The sequence below is a fragment of the Panonychus citri genome, unplaced genomic scaffold, assembly GCF_014898815.1.
Source record: "Panonychus citri isolate SS breed McGregor unplaced genomic scaffold, ASM1489881v1 Contig00135, whole genome shotgun sequence".
Classification (NCBI taxonomy): domain Eukaryota; kingdom Metazoa; phylum Arthropoda; class Arachnida; order Trombidiformes; family Tetranychidae; genus Panonychus; species Panonychus citri.
In genome coordinates, this window is record NW_026515540.1 from 1,301,836 (window position 1) to 1,324,615 (window position 22,780).

Consider the following 22,780-nt stretch of genomic DNA (forward strand, 5'->3'; position numbering starts at 1 on the left):
GACAGTAAATCGTGATAATCACTATGAAAACAAAACAATTATCGTTAATTTTGTTCATCTCAGAGAATTATCACCATTCCAGTGTTTATACATATTTAATCCCATGTTAATCCAAAGAGATGTGATCATGTAATGAGGGAATCGTCATGAAAATGGAACAGAAAACTTATCCTTTGTAATCCAATCTAATTGGAAAACTAAATGATTCTCATTGGGGGAAAAAAAATGTGAATCATTTCAAGAAATTACAATAAAGTAAATTAATATTATGTACAATTGAATTGAATTTCCAAGAATATCAATAATTGACTGAGATAAATATTAAGAATCATGATTATCTAATATCAATAAGAATACATGAATTTATGAAAAGGTTGAAAAATAATTGGTATTAAATTTAGATTAATGAAAACGAAAAGTAATTAATATAAATTGAGTGCGAAAATTATAATCAATAGAAAAGGCAACCCGTCATGATTAGTTTTTGATACAAATAATTACCCATCTTAATATGAGATAAAATTAATATCAATAATAACGATGATGATAAATTATAATACATAAGGTAATCTAACGGTTCATGAGTATCATGATAATCTCTGGGTTGGAATCAAATGGAATCCATGGAGTTTGAGCAAATAGAAGTGGGGAAAGAGAGATGAAGATAAAATTCAACTGAATGGGAGCAAAAGGAGAAAGAGAGAGAAACAGAGAGAATCGGGAGGATGATGATGATGATGATAGAGAGCGAGTGAGAGAGATTGAAAATGTTGGAAGCAACAAATTATTTCATGTTAGCATCTGAAGGCAGTTGAAGATTACGATTCATATTAAATGTTATATGTTTGCATAGTCGTTTTATCATCCATTCAACACTCACCTTCATCTTCATCAGTCTCACTCTCTACCTTTCCACCTCCTCCTCCTCCTCTTTTCTCCTCCATCACTAATATTACATTGGCTCTCTCTCTCTCTCTCTCCCTCTCCCACCAAACTCACAATTACCATTATTATTGATCAATAATAATGATCATCACCATCAGTTTCATCATCACTTAGTTTAATTGAACTTGTGTGAGTTGATAGTTATATGTTTTTTTTGCCAACGTTGTGTTTTAACAACAATTAACCAAGTTAACCAAGAATCATATTAAATATATATTATTATTATTATTATTATATCTAAATTGTTGACTATTAAGGTTGAGAGTATTAATCAATATTATTTGATATGTTTGGGACTTTGGATTGCCATTGGTCATCATCTCTATCATTATGATTACAATTAAAGTTTTACTTAATTGTTTAACCAAATATGCAAACCATATAATCATAATATAATAAACACAACAACAATCAACCAGTTTAACCGAGCCAGTTAATCAATTTCGTAATTGTAACTGTTAATCAATTTTACTTCCTATTGTTTATTATCATCATCGTTTCTCATTCAACATTTTCTTGATTGTCTTTTTGTGATCATTATTGAAATTGTGTCTCCACATTGTGTTGTTATTATAAAAGTTAATTAATTTCTCTCTGTGCTCTAGTTTTCGGTTAATCAACAACAACAACAACAACAACAACTTCGTTAGTTTAATTGTCACTGATCAAAATTTAACGATCAAAATCAATGGGCAAGAAAAACAGTAAATTGAGCTCGGACGTTGTCTTCAAGCTGACCAAAGAAACTTATTGTAAGTTATCATGATTAAATTAAATAGTAATAACTATTGTCATTAGATAATATGATTCTAAATCAGAAAACGTGATTTGATTGTTAATCTTAAATCAAATATTAATAATGTTCTCATCAATAGTAAATAAAACTAGTTGTAAGTCTATTTTTCCTTCAACCTAATTTCGTTGCCAATATTGTGATTGCAAAATCTTATAATAATTTTATCAATCAATCGTAATTATGATTACTATTTAATGGAAGAAAAAAAAATCACAGAATTAAATTAAGTTGATGATGAGAGAAACTGAAAGTAATCAAGTATCTAAACTTACCTTTAACAACGTGACTCCAAAAATCCAATGATTATGTTGATTATAAATCCTTTATGTTTCTTCAATCTAATGAGTAACTTAATCACTATAACCAAATAGTGATAATTATTAGTACAATTAGACTTGATTTTAATGAGATTCATAGAGTTTTTTTTTGTTCTGTCAACTATTTGGTGATCAAAATGAATCCATGGTGATGAATATTGACCAATTTAATTTCAATGGTGGAACCAAAAACTCCTGAAACTTTATATTAGTGTTGTGATGGTTGATGATGATCAAATTTCATCCTTTTGTTAACATGAAAATATTACTTTTTGATATTAGGATATCACCAAACATGAGTAACAACATAATAAATCAATGAATAAAAGGAAATCATCGATAAAGATTACGAATCATTTGTCACCAAGATCATAGATTGTTACTGTTTGTCTTTACTCGTCTTCTTTAAAGGGACTCATTAAACTGGACACACACTTAATTGGGGTGGGGTGGGATGGATATACTTGCAGTGGAAAAGGCAAAGTGATTAATTTGGAGAGGTGGTGATGGTGAAAATTGATGTTCAGGCGGAAGATGAGGATTAGAGGAGAGAGAGAGAGAGAGAATTCAATCAAGTAAAAGGAGTAAACCAGTAAAACCAACATGTAACAGTTAATATATTACAGTTTTTATCTGGTGTTTATTATCATCACCTTTTAGTTATCTTCTTCATCTTCATCCTCATCCTCTCTCTCTCTCTCTCTTTACCTCCTGCTCTCATCTATTAACAATTTGCATGTTTTTCCCTGGAAACAATTTAAATTGTCTTCTATTCTTGTTAACATGGTTATGTATTATTATCCATCATCTTCATTACTCATTAGAATATAACATGAGAGAGATTGGGAAGTGGTTGATGAATTTCCACCATGGATTCAGTTTACTGGAGTTGGAAAAATTTTCACTAATTTCTTTTACATCTTTGAATTTTCACCAGAACAACACCAAGGCGAAATCCTCTTCCATTAGTTTTTGAATCCACTTTCTCCCTCCCTCTCCCTCTCTCACTCACTCTTGTACTTTATCTGAATACCAAATTGTTAATTCAAGCTTATTAATGATAAATAAGTTTACTCACACATTTTTGAAGTAACAAACTCAATTGTATTAGATAATAACAATAACAATGGCAATGATAATAATGGTTTGAGGAAGAAAATAATAATGATCATCATCATCATGATAATAGATGTTAACTGAACAACAAGCTGTTTGGTTGAATTATTCAGTTACATGGACTGAGAAAAAGGAAAAGAGGTAAGTGAGAGAGAGAGAGTGAGTAACACATCGTTCCACCAGGTTACTAGTTAATTCAGTCAGTTGAACATGAATGATGATGATGCCCAGAATATCAGCATCAGTATCAACGATCATCATCCATACTGATTTTGTAGATGAGAGGATGATGGAGATGATGATAACAATAAATACAATCATGTAATATAATAGCAACAGTAAGAGGATGGTAACAACATGTTGCATGTGTTGTTGGGGTTGTTGTTGATGATGATGATCATGTTGTCGTTGATGGTGGTAATGTAAAAATGGTAAACAGCAACAGCATAATAACAAAAGATAGTCAAAAATATCGATCAGAAAAGTTCATACCTGAGACTGAATAAAGAACGAAAAATATTTACATCAACAGTTGAAGAAAATAAAAAAATATTAGAATTCATGGTAATCCTGTTATTGTTTCTTTTCCATATCCAATACTTTTGATTCATTTCCATGTAGAATCTTAATTTTTTTTTCTCTTCCATCCAAACTTTTGCCTGTAGTTTTTTTTTATTGACGATTCTTCCTGGTTTACCTTAAGTGGAGAGAGAATAGAAAAAAAAAACTAATAAGAGATGTTAATGTTTCAGTTGATGAGAATTTCAGGGAAAAGTTGATGAACACGCAAAGGTGAAAATGTCTGAATACTCAGAGAATAGAAAATGTTTGAAATGAAAATTTAATAGAAAAAGAAAAAATAACAGAGAGAAAAGTTATTAGTTCCTTTTCTATTTCTATTTCATTTTCTTCTTCTTCTTCTTCTGTATCTTCATCTTTTCGTTGTTTACTTTATTCTTTTTGATACTTTTACCGTTACACATTCTATTTACTCATTGATTAACTAGATTAACATAATTTTCTTTCCAAAAAGATAATCTCTCCTTTGGATGATTATGATGATTGGATATAAATTGCTGAGAGTTTGATAGAGACAAACACCTAAATACTATTAAGGTGAAAGGTAATTTATGTTAGATATCAAAATTGAATTCGTTTTGAATCAAGAATTGTATTCACAACATTTCTCACCAACATGGTTACTCAATGAATATACAAGTTACAATGTCCATCATGATAATAATCAATTTAACACCAAGTTAAGTGTATAATCATGTCCATCCAAACACTTTTTTGACCACAAGTCTTTAGTTTTATTCAGTTTATTTATTTAGTTCATGAATTAAGGTGATCACTTGATCAGGGGGTCAATGAATTGAATCTGATTATAAAGGCAAGTTTAAGTTTCTGAAGGAAAATTAAAAAAAAAGAATAGAAAAAGTGAAAAAATTTTATTCTGTTTAATCTCTTCATTGTCATACATTTGATGACATTTGTTGGTTTAATTACTGTTTGTCATTAATGTTAAATTGTCTTTGAGAATCAGGTGGCTAAGTGTTTTTCTTATCCATTGTTACGTTTGTGACTCCATTTTTTTTCTGCACAATAATTGATCGAGCTCAATGTGACACTTAGATGAATCGAGAATTAATTTCATGATAGTGATCTACATTCAGTTTTTTCCTCTCTCTATCTCATCTTCTCACCTTTTCTGATGACCACCTCACTCTTTCTGCAGGGCAATTCGGCTATTACTCAAAATCCACTTGACCCATGGGCTTCAGATCGAGTCTATAAATGTATTGATCGATATTTATTTCATTCCAAACCCAAGGTCATGAAGAATAATCAACAATTCCGAAAGTAGGCTTGACCTTCAAGGTCATTATTTGCTGAATAATTCAATGGTCAAACAGTTTTAAGTAAAATCTAAAAGAAAACAACAATTGTAGCTAAATTGTCCTGTTTCTCATTTTGTATCATTTTGAAAACGAGTTAATTGTTAAGCCTTAAGCTATAAAACCAAAGACTACGAGTTTGCAACCACTTGTTAAATCATTCACACAATTAAATATAATCAATGAGAGATCAAATTAACCCAAAGATAAGACAATAATCAATATCCTCTCATTGAAACGCTGTCATCTCTTAAAATTGTCATCAGATTAGATATTGAAAGTTACCTTTACCTGATTGTCGTTAACTTAATGAAAACTCAAACTTCTTTGGCTGCATAGCCAATGAAGGAAAATATAATTCATTTGTCTAATAATTTATCTTTTTTTCTTATCCTAATCTTCATCTTGATTATCCTTCTCTCTCTCTCTCTAATCTCTCCCTTGGATATCTGGTTATGTGAATCTACACCTTCATCAATCCAGTTACGGAAAAGGAAATAAGAGAATGGTTTGTAATATTTCACTTTTTTTCTCCTTAATCTTAATCATTTCCCTCTCTATGTCTCTTTTATGTGATCCTTTAATTGTTCCAATCTAATAGAGAGAAATTATATAAAAGATTGTGTGATATTTGGACCCAAAAAAAGATGATTGTGATGAGAATTAACTTTTCGAGCTCTTCCTTTTCCTCTCCATCTTTGTTCCGACGTTTATTGTTTATCCTCTCATCGTCTTTTTATTCCTACTAACTCATCATTATTATAACCATCATCATCATCATCATCATCATCATCAAACAACTCTAGCATCCTCATCCTCTCAGTCTACCTTTTTTTTTATTTTCGTTATATCTGATCCTTTATTGCTTCCTCCTTAAGACTGTGTCAACAACATAATTTATTTGATTGGATTGCAAGACAATTGAAGCTTCTGTCACTGCAGCTTAATTAAATAGCTTCTTATATCAACTCTTACACATTTATATACAATTAATGATAATCAAATTATAACCCACGGTTCTAATAATACCACCAAAACCATTATCATCATATTTATCAATAGCAATTAAACATCAATCCAATCATTACAACTCATTTCCATTAGCATCCTCATCTCTCTCTCTCTCTCTTTCTCTCTCACCTTTATACTAACCTTAACTTTCCATATATATATTGATCTTTCATCCATGATCCCGCCAATATCATGATCAGAGTTATTCCACCTTCCAAGCTACAGGGTAATTCAATCTCGTTTATAACTTGTAAACCAATCGGCTCACAAAGCTGTCTCTCGATATATTCATAGACTTAATTTAAAAGTTACAAGGTATCGACAAAAAGTTTCGAGATTGATCAAGGTCATTTGATCGTGAACACGGTACGAGGTTATTTACTGTAATGATGAAACTTTTTCGACCTTTTTTTGAGTTTGACAACGTTGAACAAACGTTGAAATTAGTTTACGAATCATTATATTAATATAAACGTTCGTTAAATGAATAACCCTGTATGATATTAATAAGATGTAATCAATTTAACCATTATAATTAATTAAATACGGAAATGGTTCATTGTATCAACAACAAATGATACATATGATATCCATTAGTGGTAAGAATAAGGATAAAATGAAGAAAGTATAATTAGTAAATGATCAACCAGATAATCTAAGAAGTGATGATCTTTAATTGATAATAATAATATGAAAATCCTTATACAAGTAATAGATAAACTTGATTTCCATGTAATAATAAGCAACGAGTAACCATAAAAATCTAACTGTATTTATGAATTTAGTTGGCATGTTACATGATTTCTGGTTTCAGTATAAATGGTTAACCAAGAAACAGAAGAAAATTATATCATAATGATAATCATCCAGTGTCAGGAAAACAATACAATTTGTTAAATCGTAAGGTGAACATGATAATATACATGATAAGGTTAAGATAAAATCTAAGAAAATGAAAGCAAGAAGCAAATGAGTAACGTGATTTATAACCATTTAGGGAGTTGAGGTCACAAGGAAAAGGAAAAGGAAAAGATGAAGAGAAATAACTGAAAGAAAATGATAATCATCATCATCATCATCATCATCATCCCATAATCATTGATAATGATGATACTCATGATTAGATTCGTAGGGTTATAATGTACTTGGAGAACCAGAAATGAGAGAAAAATTCTGGTTAAATATGATAAGTTAAACATGCGAATTGACTTGATGACAGTTTCCTCTGATTCTTACTATGAATTATTTCATTTCCATGGTGAATATCATTCTCATTGAATTTAATTTAATATTTAGTTTACATTCACATTTCCAATGTTTATAATAATAAGCATAATACATAAATCAACAAATGTAGATATGTTTATCTATGTAACTGTTTATTATGTATTATCATTTATTGTAACAAAATAATATCTCGCTTTCACCCAGATATCATGAAGATGATCATTCATGATAAATTGATGATGCTGATTATTATTTAAATGGTTAAAGGAAATATAAATAAGTGTAGATCTGCAAGAATTTATCTTTTTATTCCTTATACCTGTCACCTTGTATCCAAGAATATATCGATTATATTCTGATGCAGTTGACAACACTCATTCTTTACCTTTCTTCATATATCCATCTATTTTTATCTTCCTTCTCATCATCATCATCATCATCTTTTTTTCTGCTACTTTTCTATGAGAAAAAAAAATCGTATCAATTTGATTTCTTACTCTAAGATGATTTATCTTCACCTACTTTTTGGTATATTAACATAATATAAGTGATATTATTAGTATAACTGTGAGCATTGATAATATATTATTAATAATAATATGATAACAATAACATTGTAACCACAAACAATTATCGTTGATGAAAATTATCATCGTTAACTTTAATTGTACTTTTTTTTACCAATTAGGTTTAATTGTGTTTGGTGATTTTATATTTTTGGCTCGTAAGTGTTTTCACATTTTCAGTAAAATGCATTAACATTGTAAGGGAAATTGTTCAATTTTCATGAGAGATTTTTATGATGATGAAAGAGTAAAGTGAAAAAGATGAAAATTTAAATAAAGTAAAATCAATGAACCATTGGAACAGGTTGCCTACTGACCTGGGAATGATGATGATGAGGATGAGGATGAGGATGATACGCATGGGTTGTAATTCCTCTTTCATCTTCATCATCTTCCTCTGTATCTTCATCTTCTTTCCAGTTACCTGAAGAAGGAGAAAAAAAAATTCTTTTTTTGCTCAATTCATCATTTTTACCTTATTTCCAACTTATCTCTTTTTCTAAAGAACGAAATATACCTTTTTCTTTTCTTTTCTTTTCTTTTCTCTTCATCATCATTTTCATTCTTCTTCTCATCTTTTACTTTCTCTTTCTTTCTCTCTCTCTCTCTCTTTGTTTGATGTTTTTGTTGCTTTTCTCAATGAAGAAAAGGCTTTAACATTGGCTTTAAATCAAAGGTACAGGAATCAGGGAGTTTCAAGGTAAATTGGGAGTGAAAGGTTTATTCTTATATACTGAATATATCTATAGATGTTTGTATTACCTGATGGAAGAGGTAAAGATGATAAGAAAACGATGATGATGAGAAAAGACTGAGAAATCATGGAAAGCTCAGTTACATGAAATGAATTGAATGCATTAGTTGTATTCAAAAATGTATCTCTCTCTCTCTCTCTCTCTCTTACTTTTTCTCACCTTGTATACAGAAATGTTGATAGAATGTCTCAAACTAAGAAAATACCCTCAGGGCATTTGTCAATTTCTTTGCTCATCTTTTCATCTTCATCATTTAACCACTATATTGACAGTTGCCTATCACATGTTAACCTACTTTTCCACCATGAAAATCATGTTTTTCTCGGTGAAATTTACCACTAGGATCATGAGAAAATTATTGTCACAATCAACTGATTCTAATATGTTGAACTGAGTTTTATTTAGTTTAAGAAACAGACAAACAAAAACAACTAAAGTTGATCATCAGTCAACATGAAAAAGTTTCAAATCAAAATGTTTATAAATATTTAACTTTGCAAATGTTGATTGTTATTATTATTATTTAAACAGCTGATTGAGTCCATGATGTTCATCTTAGATATTGACTTTGATTAACTTAAATGTCACCTTTGATACAACTTGTCACAAAGATAAAGATAATAACAATATCTTAATCATTACATTTTCAGTATCATGTCTAATCCAATAAATCCCATGATAATCAATACGATGATATTTATCCTTCCTAAATATGACATCTTAATGGATTTAAGATTAAGATGAAAAGAGGATCAAGAAAAAAAGATGAATCATTTTTTTCTGACGATAACTTAATTGTCTCTCTGTTATTAATCACTATCATCTGATTAAAGTTAATCAACCAAGGTAAAAATCTATCAAAAGTAAATCTTATATTAGTTGAATATCAATTTAAATTACCAACAATTTAAATTAATCTCTTTGTTTTGTTTTCCCCTTACAATTAATCATTATCATCTCATGTCAACTTTACCTTTTTAATTGCCATTTAAATTGATTGTTGATTATCATTAATATCACAATTGTGTCATTTAAAAATGTTGATTATCATTTCTAATAGTAGTAATCTATATGTGGAAATGTAATCATTAAATAACAATTAAAGATTGGTAACAATTAACCAGTGATGATGATTTTCCAATTACAATTACATTTGAAAGCCTCTTCCTTTCAATTGTCTGTTAATTAACTATTGTTAATCAACACCAGTGAAAGATGAATCAATTAATGTTAAAGTTGATTGTTACCAATAGCCAATAATCAATTGATTAGGTGATTAACAATTACTGTTAGTAAATGTACATATTAGATTAGTCAACACAAGAAGCGTGTATCTAATTATTAATTAAAAAACTGTCGTTTTGTTGACACTTAATCGTTACCATAGGATCAGATCTAATAATTAACATCATCATCAACATCATCATCATCATGATTATCAGGTTAAAATACATTAGATTAATTAATTGTTGCAACTACAATTAAAAACAGTTCGACATGAATTTGTTATCATGGTTTTCATTGAGTTTTTTTTCCCGTTGTTTTCTGGTTAACAAAATTGGTGAACCATTAATTGTCTGAATCTACCTTTAACCATAGATTGTAATTAAATAATTGAGTCAACTATTATTTTGATGATGCTGATAATCAGTTGATTATTATATTAACCAGACATCATTGATAATAATAATAACTATTAATATGAATGAGCTGAAAACCCAAAATCTATTATCTTTTTCCTGAATCAACCTTCAGGGTAAACAAAAGATTCACAGATCATGATTATGATAATAACGGTTATTTGTGAAAAGAAAATAATATCGATATTATTAATTATCATTATCAATGAATTAATTGATTTTCTTTTACTAATTAAAATGATCAAATTTAATCTAATCTTGTGAGAAGATGAAGTTTTTTTTTCTTCCGTTGAAAAGCAAAATGAAAGTTCAATTAATTAAGTTGATTTTCTCATCATGTTGATGTTTCTTTCAATTTTCATCTATTACAAGTCTTTGGAAACGATAATATAAATTTAAGGCTATTGAATGAACATGATGAAGGAGAAGATGATGAGGATGATGAGGATGATGATAAGGAAGATGAAGTTCTGAATCAGTTTCATGGTAAAATAAACTTAGTTAATCTTTTTTTTTTCTCATCTACTTTTTGTTACCCTAAGACTTTTCATCTTGATTATCAACATGATATACTATTAAATAATACTTCCTGTTATGTTAAACCTTAATCATCATGAAATTCATCATCTTAATCAGCTTTATTTTATAATCATAAATGAATAGAAATCAATGTTAAATATAAATCACAATTGGTGAAATTATTCAATTGACTCACATTTCTACAACTATTAATAATAGAATCACATTAATTTGATTAACTTTTTTGCTTTCTTACAAGGTAATTAACTTGTAAAGGATAAGACAATAACAATTAAGGAACAAAAAAGTTGAACCTTTTTAATTGTTATTAGTTAACTAGTTTTTCAACTTATCCTTTGGGTACTACAAACATAACCAGAGTAAAGATTTACTTTATCATTAAAGATATTGAAACATTCATCTTATATATGATGATGATGATGATGAAATAAAATTGAAAGTTGTTATTAGATGATGATGATGATGATGATGATCACCTTTTATCATCTTATATACATTGAAGATGCTTTTATCTTGATTCATATTTACTCAGAGCTCAAGTTATCATGGATTCATCTTCATCCTCATCTTCAATTCTTACTCATTTTTGTCCTTTTATATTCAACCTTTAACCAGGTTTTCCCTATTATCATATCCACACAAACATTACTTTCTAATGTACATTTACCGTTATTTCATATTTTAAGAAAAGGAAACTTTGAAAGATGATCAATAATAATAGCCAATTGTTTCAGTTAAATTATTCACAGTGAGAGATGCAAATTAGACAATCAATTATTAATACATTGATTTAGAAAATGATGTTATTTAATTTTCTCTAAATACATTTTTTTTTTCCTTTCTCTTCATTCATTATTTGCCTGATTGTTTTACCGTTAACCAAATTGTTTTACTTGATTCTTGGAATAGGTAAATGTTATATATTGTTAATATAATAAGTAATTCCCTTCAGGGTTCTTGAATACAACCAGAAATCAACTTAAAAGATTAGTAAGAATCTCAAAGTCCATAAGAGGCTCTGTAATAATAGGGAAGCCAAACGATTCTTGTTACCTTTGGATCTACATCTTTTCTCGTTGAGTATTTACTTGACTGGATAAATGTTACTTTCTATCATCTTATAATTTACTTTTATCATCATCTTCATCTTCATCTTCATCTTCATCTTCGTCTTCATCTTCATCATTCTATGGTTCTGTTGATTAATCAACCTTGAACGATCATCTTATTGTTAAAGTAAATCCGATTTGGGGCTGAAGTTATTAACAATCAACTTCTTGATAAGTTTTATATTCAATCTTGCGATTGAATAATGATTATCATTGAAAGAAAGTAATTGTAATCATAATGACAATTTAATCTTACAATCAAATAACGGGATTTTCAAATCCTTCAAATCTTTATCATATTAACTCATCTTTCCCTTAGGTAATTTATTGTTATTGGATTTTGGTTTTTTCTATTTCTTTCTTAATTGTTGTTCAATATATATAATATTATTAGATGAATTTACTATTAATATCATGATAGTTAATTGTAAATCTCTTCCTTTGAACTTTTTTTGTTTCTCTACGAATTGATTAACTAATTTGATTATTCTGATAAATTTTATTCTCATTTGTAATTAAGAAAAAAAAAAGTTAACCAAGTAAACATAATCTAAATTGTTACATTAACTGATTGTTACAAGTAGAAAGTTAAATTAACAATCATGAGCTGAGTTAATCCTTAATTAACCTTTTCATATCCTTTTGTCAATTGTTTTGATTATATTAATTGTGATTAGCATAAATACAATTAATCGTAATTATTAATCTGATAATCAACATATATACAATTCAGTTGGTTGTGATTTACTTAATAATAATTGTTCAACAGATTAAATTGTTAACCATTATGATTAAAACTATTACCATAATGTTAATTAATGATTTCATTGTAACTTTGGTGACATTGATTTAATAATATTATCAATAATAAATTATTAATCAGTTACTAAATCACTGGTGATGATTTATCGCCACAACTACAATTTAACTTGATTATTATCATTTTTTGACTGGAGATTACATTTGATTATCATTGAAATGATAGACTGAAAGTTAAATAATAATATTGGGATAAAACTCAATTTAGTGAATTAACTAATATACTAATCACGTTCAAATACCACGTAATTAACTTTGATTGCATGATTGAATCGTCTATTCATTTACTTTTTATTACCTTCATTAACGATTCTCATTATGACCACCCTGATCATCCTAATTATCATCATTAGAATCATTTTCTTTAAACAAACTAAGCTCACAATCAGTAATCAGTAATTTAAAGTATTAACGTTAATACAATTTAGAATACACAATTTTCACTGCTTATTATTAGCAAAATTATACTTAATTGTTATCATTAATTATAATTAAATCTTCCATTCTTTCACTGTAACATTTCCTAATCATCAATGGCCAATGTTACATATTTGAAATCGAGAATTGAACAAAAAAATTAACTCAGTATCTGATTTCCAATGTTTTCATATTGTAATTGATTTACTGATTTAATTAAAGTCTCTCTATTTGTGTATGTCTAATGATAGAGTAACAATTTACTCCTCCTCGGAAATCCGGTTCTGTTATCAATATTGATTGATTGTTGACTTATCATCAACAATTAATCACAGCAAGAAAGAGATACAAATAATCAAACTGGTTAATCCTCTGGAATGATTAAAATTACCTTAATCATCATCATCATCTCTCTCTCTCTCTCTCTCTCTCTCTCTCTCTCTCTCTCTCTCTCATTCATCACCACGATGATATTTAAATGCTGGGAGAATGTGAGAATGTGATAACTTAAAAACATCATGTGTTCCTATTAAATGAACCATGAAAATGATTCAAATTAGAAAACCAGATCACATAATAGAAGAGGAAAATCAGATTAAATCAACTAATCTTGTTCATTAATCCAAAACAAACCATTTTTGAAAACTTCTAACATCTAATCCTTGTGATCTTATTTCCCACAGGTATAAAGGATTCAAAAAGGATTGTCCAAATGGTCATTTAACAGAACAGGTAATTACTTATATATAAACTACAGAGATGATTAAAGGATAATAATTAACCTTTTCAACTTTTTTTCCACTCGAAAAGTTAATCACCAATCAAAATCAGTGTGAAGTTGAAAATTGGAAATAATAAATAAATGATAAACACACACACAAGAATAAATTATCCATAACTATTGATTATTCAGTTTGTTCATGTTGATTATCTTGAAATTGTATCGAGAATATAATTTCTGATTCAATAATGAAAAGATTCCGATGTTGACATGAATCTAATATTTATGGTGAAAATGAGTCAACAAGATTTTCATCATTATCATTGTTATTATCTTGAAATTAACATCTCAAGATGTTGATAATAAAAATATGATGAGTTTTATATATATGAAGAGAGGAGGAAAATGATGATGAGGATGATAATCTTCATCTGAATATAGAAATGCTAATATAACAATAATATATATCAACAAATGTTGCAAAGTTATATCATGAATACATGATAATAATAGTACTATTAGTTACACCCAAAGTAATAATTTCTTACGGAATTTTTTTCCTTCCCTTTATTTCATTCATAACTTTATATTTTTGAAAGTCATTTTTCATCACAATCTAATCTAACAATTGACAACTTAGTTAATCATGAAGATGATTAGAATATATAAATTGTATTCCATTATATTTGGATAGAGAAACGATTTGACATTTATATTTATATTAAACAGAATTGAAATTTAGATCTCAAGAATGATGAATTAATTGGATCAATTTGAAAACTTGTAATACCTTTGTAAATATTATATCCAGACAATCAATTGATTGTTTGAGTGTGTCTATTAATAAATTAGTTTCCATTGTAATAATATAATCATCAATACATTTTCCATTCTCAATAATATTAACTGTTGATAAGTTAATCGTCATTCTGATTAGCATATTGTTACAAGTAAATTGATTGATTATTAATCTGATTCTCATTTTATCTCATGCTTCATGTATTGATAATTTAATAACTAATCACTCGTAAATAATAATAACATACGAGATTTAAATCAAATTAAATATGAAAAATGAGTTGCAATCAAGTCAAATTAATCTGATTAATGAACATAAACTTAAATCAAATGATTAATAATTAATCCAATGAATGATTGTTCAGATAATCATGATGAAAGTAACAAACTTTTTTTCGAGGTTAAAGTTTACTTTTGGAGGTTCGACCTTTTTACTTTACTTTAAATCCTTTTATCAACTAATTGTAATCTCTCTAATTGTTATAATCTCATTTTCATGAGAACTAATTGCTTATTCTAATTGTTTCAATTGTTTCAATTCTCTTTTCTATTCTTAGGGATTTTTTCGCATTTACAAGCAATTCTTTCCTCATGGTGATCCTTCAAGATTTGCATCTCTTGTTTTCAGAGTTTTTGATGAAAATAAGGTGAGTCATTTCATTGATTGACTTTAATTGTTTAACAATTTCAACAAAATGATGAGAATCCATGGCGAGGATGATGAAGATGATCAATCCCATCATCACCTGATCATCATTAGCATCCAAGTTTTATGTAAAAGTTTACAGGTCAATTGAATTTCAATCTAAAGGGAATCAGAAATGATGACGATGAAGATAAATAGAAGACAAAAGTTCTATCATATCCATTAGTAAATAATCCAATTGAACTGAGTTCTGTGTAAAAGATGATGAAAAAAAAACAGGAAGAGAATGAGCCTAATAATCATCTTCATCTTCATCCTCATCTTCATCATGGTCTTGTTATTATGGTAAAATTGTTGAAAACTAATGGAGATCAAGTTTTTCTGTGTCATTTTTTTTCTACTTCGTTTTTGACAAAATTTTAACTTTATCTTCATCTTCATCTTCCATCTTCCATCTTCCATCTTCCTCATCATCTAAAAAACTTTCATCCAATAATTGGTTCTCTCTCCCATCGATTCCCAGGATGGTTCCATTGAATTTGAAGAGTTTATCAAAGCACTTTCTGTGACATCTCGTGGTAATCTTGAAGAGAAACTAGTCTGTAAGTAGTTACCTTAATTATATTAAAAAGAAAATATTCTAATAATAATAATAATGATAATCTAATGAAAACAATGATAGAATTCACCATTTTCATGATCATCATTATCTATTCATATTCATCATCATCACTATTGTTCATCAAGTCTCAATGAGTAACATGAGTCTTATGTTTTCACAAGTTGCAAACTTCTAGTAATAAGAGAGAGAGAGAGTGAGAAAAACTTGATCACTCTAATGATCTAATAATGAACCGATAAAATTACCAATTGTAATAATTTCCAATCAATCAACACTCTCATCATTTACAGGGGCATTTAAATTGTACGATGTTGACAACGATGGTTTCATAACTCGGGACGAAATGTATAATATAGTTGATGCTATTTATCAAATGCTTGGTACTCATGCAAAGCCTGGAGAGGAGGAAGAGGAAACACCAAAGGAAAGGGTTGATCGTATCTTTGAACAATTAGATAAGGTAAATATCTATCAAACAATTAATTGTCACCATTTAGACCTTTTTGTTAATACATAAAGTTAGTTTTCATTCGTCATCAAAAATCAATAATTTCCACAATAATCTAGTTTATATCTTATGAATTATCAATCATTAAATGATCAATTTTTTTCATTTTAATCATTTGAATAATTTAACAGGTAAGTTAATGATGATTACTTTGATAATCATCAACTTAGAGGTTACTTGATTACAATTAATGATTGTTTTATGAAAACATTTCATTTGCAAGTCAATTGTCAATAAGTTTGATTAGCTTTTCATCATATATACCATTTATTTAACTCATTTATTCAAATGATAATGATGATGTTATCATTACCATTATCATGATAATTTCAGTAAACATTGAATTATAATATTTATCTAATTTAATCAACTTGAATTTCATCCATTATTATTAATAAATAATCATTTCAATCATAATTGTAAGACTTGAACTTAAACCTTTAAAGTATTAGCGTAAAGAAATCAACTAATTATCATTAAATTTTCATAGTTGGTTAACTTGATTGGTAGATTTTTATGACAATTATCAATAACAATTGATTGTTAATGATGATGATAGTTTATGAAAACTGTAGTTATTGTGGTTTTGTATATTTCTCAATGAAAGAGAGAGAAAGAGAGAGAGAGAGATGAATGAATGAATGAATGAAATTCGCAATATAAACACATAGATGAATGATTCGTTTCCATGGAAACCGTTTTTCAGAATTCTAAAATTGAATGAGTTCTGAGAAAAGAATAAGAAACTTTCCAACTGTATCAGAATCTTCGGAAGAAGAATTGAAAAAGAAATCATCACATTGTTTTCTCTGTAAGTGTTTTCCCCAAGAGTAAGAAACAAAGAAGAAAAATGAGAATTTCTGATTTCTGGTTAACATGATGATGGATCAAAATAAATCAAAGTTAAGGATTTCTGCTTCATGGTGATATTATGATAACCATATTATCAATGACATAACTGATTCACTCAGAATATTTGAAACGGTAGACAAAATTTCACTTTTCTCGTTTTTCTGGTTAATATTGAATTCCTATGGTCAAACAAATAGAGAGAGAGAGACAGAGAGAAATAAAAATGGAATTGATTCTAATCATATAAAAGATTATATATATTAATAAATGATTAACTTAATTCCCAAACGAATGATTTAATATATTCATGGAATAATTTTCTTTCTTTCTCTCCTAACAATCCGTGAGTGTTTCCAATTGAAATTGACACATTACAATTTAAATTATCCATCACCTTGAACTCGCTCATGAAATTTACATTTCAAGAGTTTTTCTCAGTTATAGAATATAAATAAATTCAATTTCTGTTTCTCTAAATTGTTGTTTGTTGTTTTGACAATTGATTGAAATGATGATGATTGTGACAATTTCTCAGTGTATATAATACATTTTGTTTTCACTTAGGAAAAGTTGTTGTTTTCTGAATAATAATTTCAATCTAAATTTTACAAAATTGAACTTCCAAATTCATGGATTTGAATGTTTATCTCTCTCTTTCTCTGAGAGTTTATTTCAAATCATCATCATGATGAAATTTTCATCATGTCACTTTAATTTTATTCATTTCATTTATACATAATGTTGATTGTTACCAAAACATTGAGTAGGAAGTAAATACGAAACTATCACCCTGAAGATACCGATAACTTCAGATTAACCAAGAACTTTTTTTCCCCTCTTCTTCTTGGTGACTTTGATAGAGTACAATTGGAAACCATTTACTTTAATCATTCCCATGTTACCTTCATTCAACTGGATCATGATGATTTCATGATCATCATGAAGATAGAGTTGAAGTCCAAAGGATGATGGAAGATGATGAAAAAAAAAGAAACTACAAAAAAGGTTATCAGATGAATAAGATAAAGAGTAAAATCAATTACCTCGAAGTGAAAAAAAAAGACTTGACCTTTATTTTCATTGCTCTTCATCATCTTATCAGTTCTGTAACATGGCTCAGTCTTCAACTCTACTCAACTTGATCATCTTTTTGATTAAGATAATTACGATAAATTGTAATGAACAATTTCAATTGTAACGAGACATTTACATGGTAAACAAACTCATTACTTACACATAGTTACATTATTATCATTGTTATTTGTACATCTCTTCACTCCCAGTTAAGTTAAACTTGGATTTTGTTTTCGTTACTCTAATTGCAATTAGTTAGTTGATTAAGTTTAGTCTTTAGTTTATTTTGATAAAGGAAAAAACTTCAATTATGATCATTAACTTAATCACCATTCGTTGTGAATAATTTTCTTACCATTTTCAAACTTGTAATCACAATTAACTAATGACAACGATGTTTATTATTGTTGTTTACATTTTAATGTGTTGAATAAATAAACAATCAAAATGAAGACGAGGAAAATTGTTAATTATCATTCATCATATTGACATTTTCCAAAGTCATTCAACATATTATATACACACACAATAATTATCTGTTAATTAGGTTGATTAATAATAATCAACCATTTAAACCGTGATAATTTGCGTCTCTGATTAATTGTTATTGTAAATCATAAACTCATCTACACTATTAACTTGAAGTTTTATTGTAATTAATATGATTTATTAATATATCAACAGTTAATCTGTTATCAATTATTATGTTGGATTAACATCATTAAATATGAATGATATTTACAACAATATCATGATTAAGATAATCATTGTAATCAACATTATTATTAGTGAATTAAGGTCAATGGTTTAGATAATAAAAGTGAATTTAATATAATAGGTTGATAATTGTACTTAAGAGGATTGAAGCTCAATCGTTGTTATTGTTGTATTTTCGTTGGAAAATAATAATAATAAATAAAATAGAGAAAAAATTTTTTCGAAAACAAAGTTTCCAACATTATCGTAATAACTTACGGTTGAAATTCTGTTGCTATTCCAATGGTTTTCCATGAAATAATCATGAAAAAACATCTTTCGTTATCTTTTACTATCTAAATGTTACCTTGTAACCTTCTGGTCAGCTGATTGGTATTGACCTTTAGAAGGTTTTTTTCAGTTTATTAAAATCTTTGAAAATTAGGTCATATTGAAACTCAAACTCCCAAAAATAACTGGGAGTGAAAATAATTTACTATTATTAGTTTTTGATAGTAAAAAAGTGTCAATAGTTTTACAACTGACCTGTGATCATTCATTGAGTCCATATATTATATCAGTTATGTATTTATGAGTAGATTTGACATTGAAAGGTGAAATGTTGATTATTATCAATTGAATTTGATTAGAATCAAAATTAATGATGAAAATGTTATTTTCAAAGCTTGAGGGTAAAATAAATACTAAGAAATGAATGTTCATTAAAATAATATCAAGTTTATCATTATTAAATCAAATTATGGAAAAATTGTCTCACTCAATTATTAGCATGATAAGTATCATAATTAACTTGATTACCAAACAATCAACAGATTATTTTACCATTAACAATGATATTAAAATATCATAATGAAGGAGATGATTTCAATTGTTGTGAGAATTAAGTTTGCTCCAAATATTATAATAGTTTAATCAACTGTTGACAATTTCACCATTTTTATCAATACAATTAACGTTAAATTGTTTCTATTTTGTATTCCGACTATGTTGATTTCTGTTTTATCATCATCATCATCATCTTAATCATGATGATTGAAATGAAATTAAATGACAAGAACAGGAATTATCTTTATTATTAGTTTCCATTATTATCTTGATTGTTATTCATGGGTTTTTGTGTTTCTATTTGATTTTGTTATTACGATTTTCACATGAAAAACTAGGATTTTCAATCATCATCATCTTGAGTTTCATTTCATTTATATCACTTGATCATCATGATGATTCAAACTGAGTAAATATAAAGAGATGATGATGATGATGATGATGATGATGATGAGAGGAAATAAAAAACGAGAGCAAAAGAGACCAAGAAGATAACCTTATTATTATTGTTATCAGCATGTGAGTATTTTCACCATTCAGATAATGAGAACTTTTTTCCTTCCTTCAGAATTGAAACAAACAATAAACATTCAGAGAGAGAGAGAGAGAGAGAGAGAGAGAGAGAGAGAGAGAGAGAGAGAGAGAGCATTGAGTTTGATTCTTGGAAAATAATCATTATGATCATCCTCATGGTGATGGAGAAACAAAAACAAAAATAACATAAATGTTTCAAATCGATTGAACTTTTTGTTGTTCAGAATGGAAAACATTTATTCCTATTGACAAAAGATGATTTTCTCTGTCGCATTTTACTTTCTATCATTTTCTTTTCGTGAATATTATTACTTTACGAACTGTAACTGTAAAGGACAAGCGAGTAATCAGTCAAATTAATCAGGATGATTAGTAGCTGATATTATCATTTAAGTCAATCCAATTTAAATCTGTCGATGTACAATCATAATCATTTGAACAAACATTGAGTAATATTATGATTCAATTCAGTTGATGGTCACAAAAGTTTACTTTTTTTTCCAGAATTATTATTGTGTAACATGGTAAATATATATTCTACCGAATCCATATCAGAACTTTGGGTTTTACTTGTTACCTTCTTTTTTTTTTGAAATTTCAGGTGGAAAATTGAGATTATTTTAATGAATCGAGAATTTGAAATGAAATGAATTCACAAGTTGGTATAAAGTTACCATGGATGTTAAGATGATATTTCGATGATAATAAAGTAAAAGTAATAATATAAATGATGATAACATTTTCTCAATCTAATCTAATGATTTTCATGGTGATGATGATTAAATTCCGACAAAATCACCAATATTTTCATTCACCATGAAAACATTTATTCTGAATCCAAGATCTGTGATCTTTATAATCGGGTCATTAAGATCAGTCGATTGATATCAATTGTAATCTCAATACAATTGAGATTCAAGTTTGTTGATCATTTTTTGATATTTTCCATCAGAAATTCTGACCATTCTGATGAGAAATCATTAAACTAAAAGTATTTATCATTAAGGTAGGAAACGGAAACCCAATTTCATTTCCTATCGAATTTTTTTCTTCATCTTCTCTAGTGACAATATTAAACTTCTTCCACTAAAAGTTCGTCTTTATATACACAATCATTATTAATATTTCTCTTTATATTATCTTCATTTTCTCTTCATTTTTTTTTCTTCTTCTCATCATCATTATCATCTCTCATTTTCTTTTTTTTTCTTTCTCCTTCAGAACCATGACAACAAGCTCACCTTGGATGAATTCAAAGAGGGATCCAAACAAGACCCGAAGATTGTTCAAGCTCTTTCACTTTATGCACCTTGAGAAGGATGATTAAGGTGGAAGATGAAGATGATGATAAAGGGAGAAAAAAAGATAAAAACAAAAACAAGGATGAGAGAGATGAAGATGATGATGATACAGATGATAACATGGTGATGCCAGGGAACAAAAGATTGAAGGGAAACAACAACAATCAACCAAGAAGATGATGATGATGCTCATGATGAATGATAAACAACAACATTCAGAGGAAAGATAATGATTATATATTAACGATCAAGAGGAAGATGAGTTATCATCATTATCTTCATCATGTATTTACTCAACTTTTACCATTGGAACATGAAAACGGAACTTGTTGAGTTGATGGAAGCGAACAATTAGTTAATTGTTCTGCTGACAATTAACATCTTTTTAATGGATCGTTTAAAAGCAATGTAATAGTAATACAAATATACACACACACACATAAAGAAAAAGCTTTTAATCAAATTAATACTCTTACAATTAACATTTCACTTTTGACCGAAGGTTAATCATGTAATTCTGATGGTCATCGAATCTTTATCATCCTTATCATCTTCCTCTCATCATCATCTCTCATCTTCATTGCCGATATTTTTGTTTCCTAATTTTATCCTTTTCGTTAATTATTATCATTATTATTGTTGTTTTACAATTTTAATCATTGTTAACTTAACAAACTCACCTTAATTGCTTAACCTTCAACAATTATACACATTGACACAATTCAGATTTACACTAATTACATATGATTATCATGATTAATATATTATGGTTACTATATTATTGTTATTATCATTGTTATTATCAATATTATTATAAATATTATATATAACAATTAAGGAAATCACTGAAAAAGCCAAGACAAACTTTCACCTCTCTTGTGACAAGACAATTGAATCAACAATTAATAAAATAACTAAATCAAAAAGAATCCAATTCTCTCATTCTGTTATTAGATTTGATTGTTTGATATTAGAAACTTTTATTTTCGCAAATAATTTACCTTTCAATTAAGTTTTCACATTGAA

At 27.9% G+C, this 22,780-nt stretch overlaps 1 protein-coding gene across 1 annotated transcript; it reads left to right on the plus strand.

The window, feature by feature from the left end:
• Positions 1 to 747: 747 nt before the first annotated feature.
• LOC128392092 (frequenin-1-like) lies at positions 748 to 22,683 on the plus strand. The gene is made up of 7 exons (XM_053352076.1): positions 748 to 1,697; positions 5,556 to 5,580; positions 13,840 to 13,888; positions 15,233 to 15,322; positions 15,845 to 15,923; positions 16,234 to 16,403; positions 21,675 to 22,683. The coding sequence occupies exons 1-7, from the start codon at positions 1,634 to 1,636 to the stop codon at positions 21,765 to 21,767; spliced, it is 570 nt and encodes a 189-aa protein (XP_053208051.1). The 5' UTR covers positions 748 to 1,633; the 3' UTR covers positions 21,768 to 22,683.
• The last annotated feature ends 97 nt before the right edge of the window (positions 22,684 to 22,780 follow it).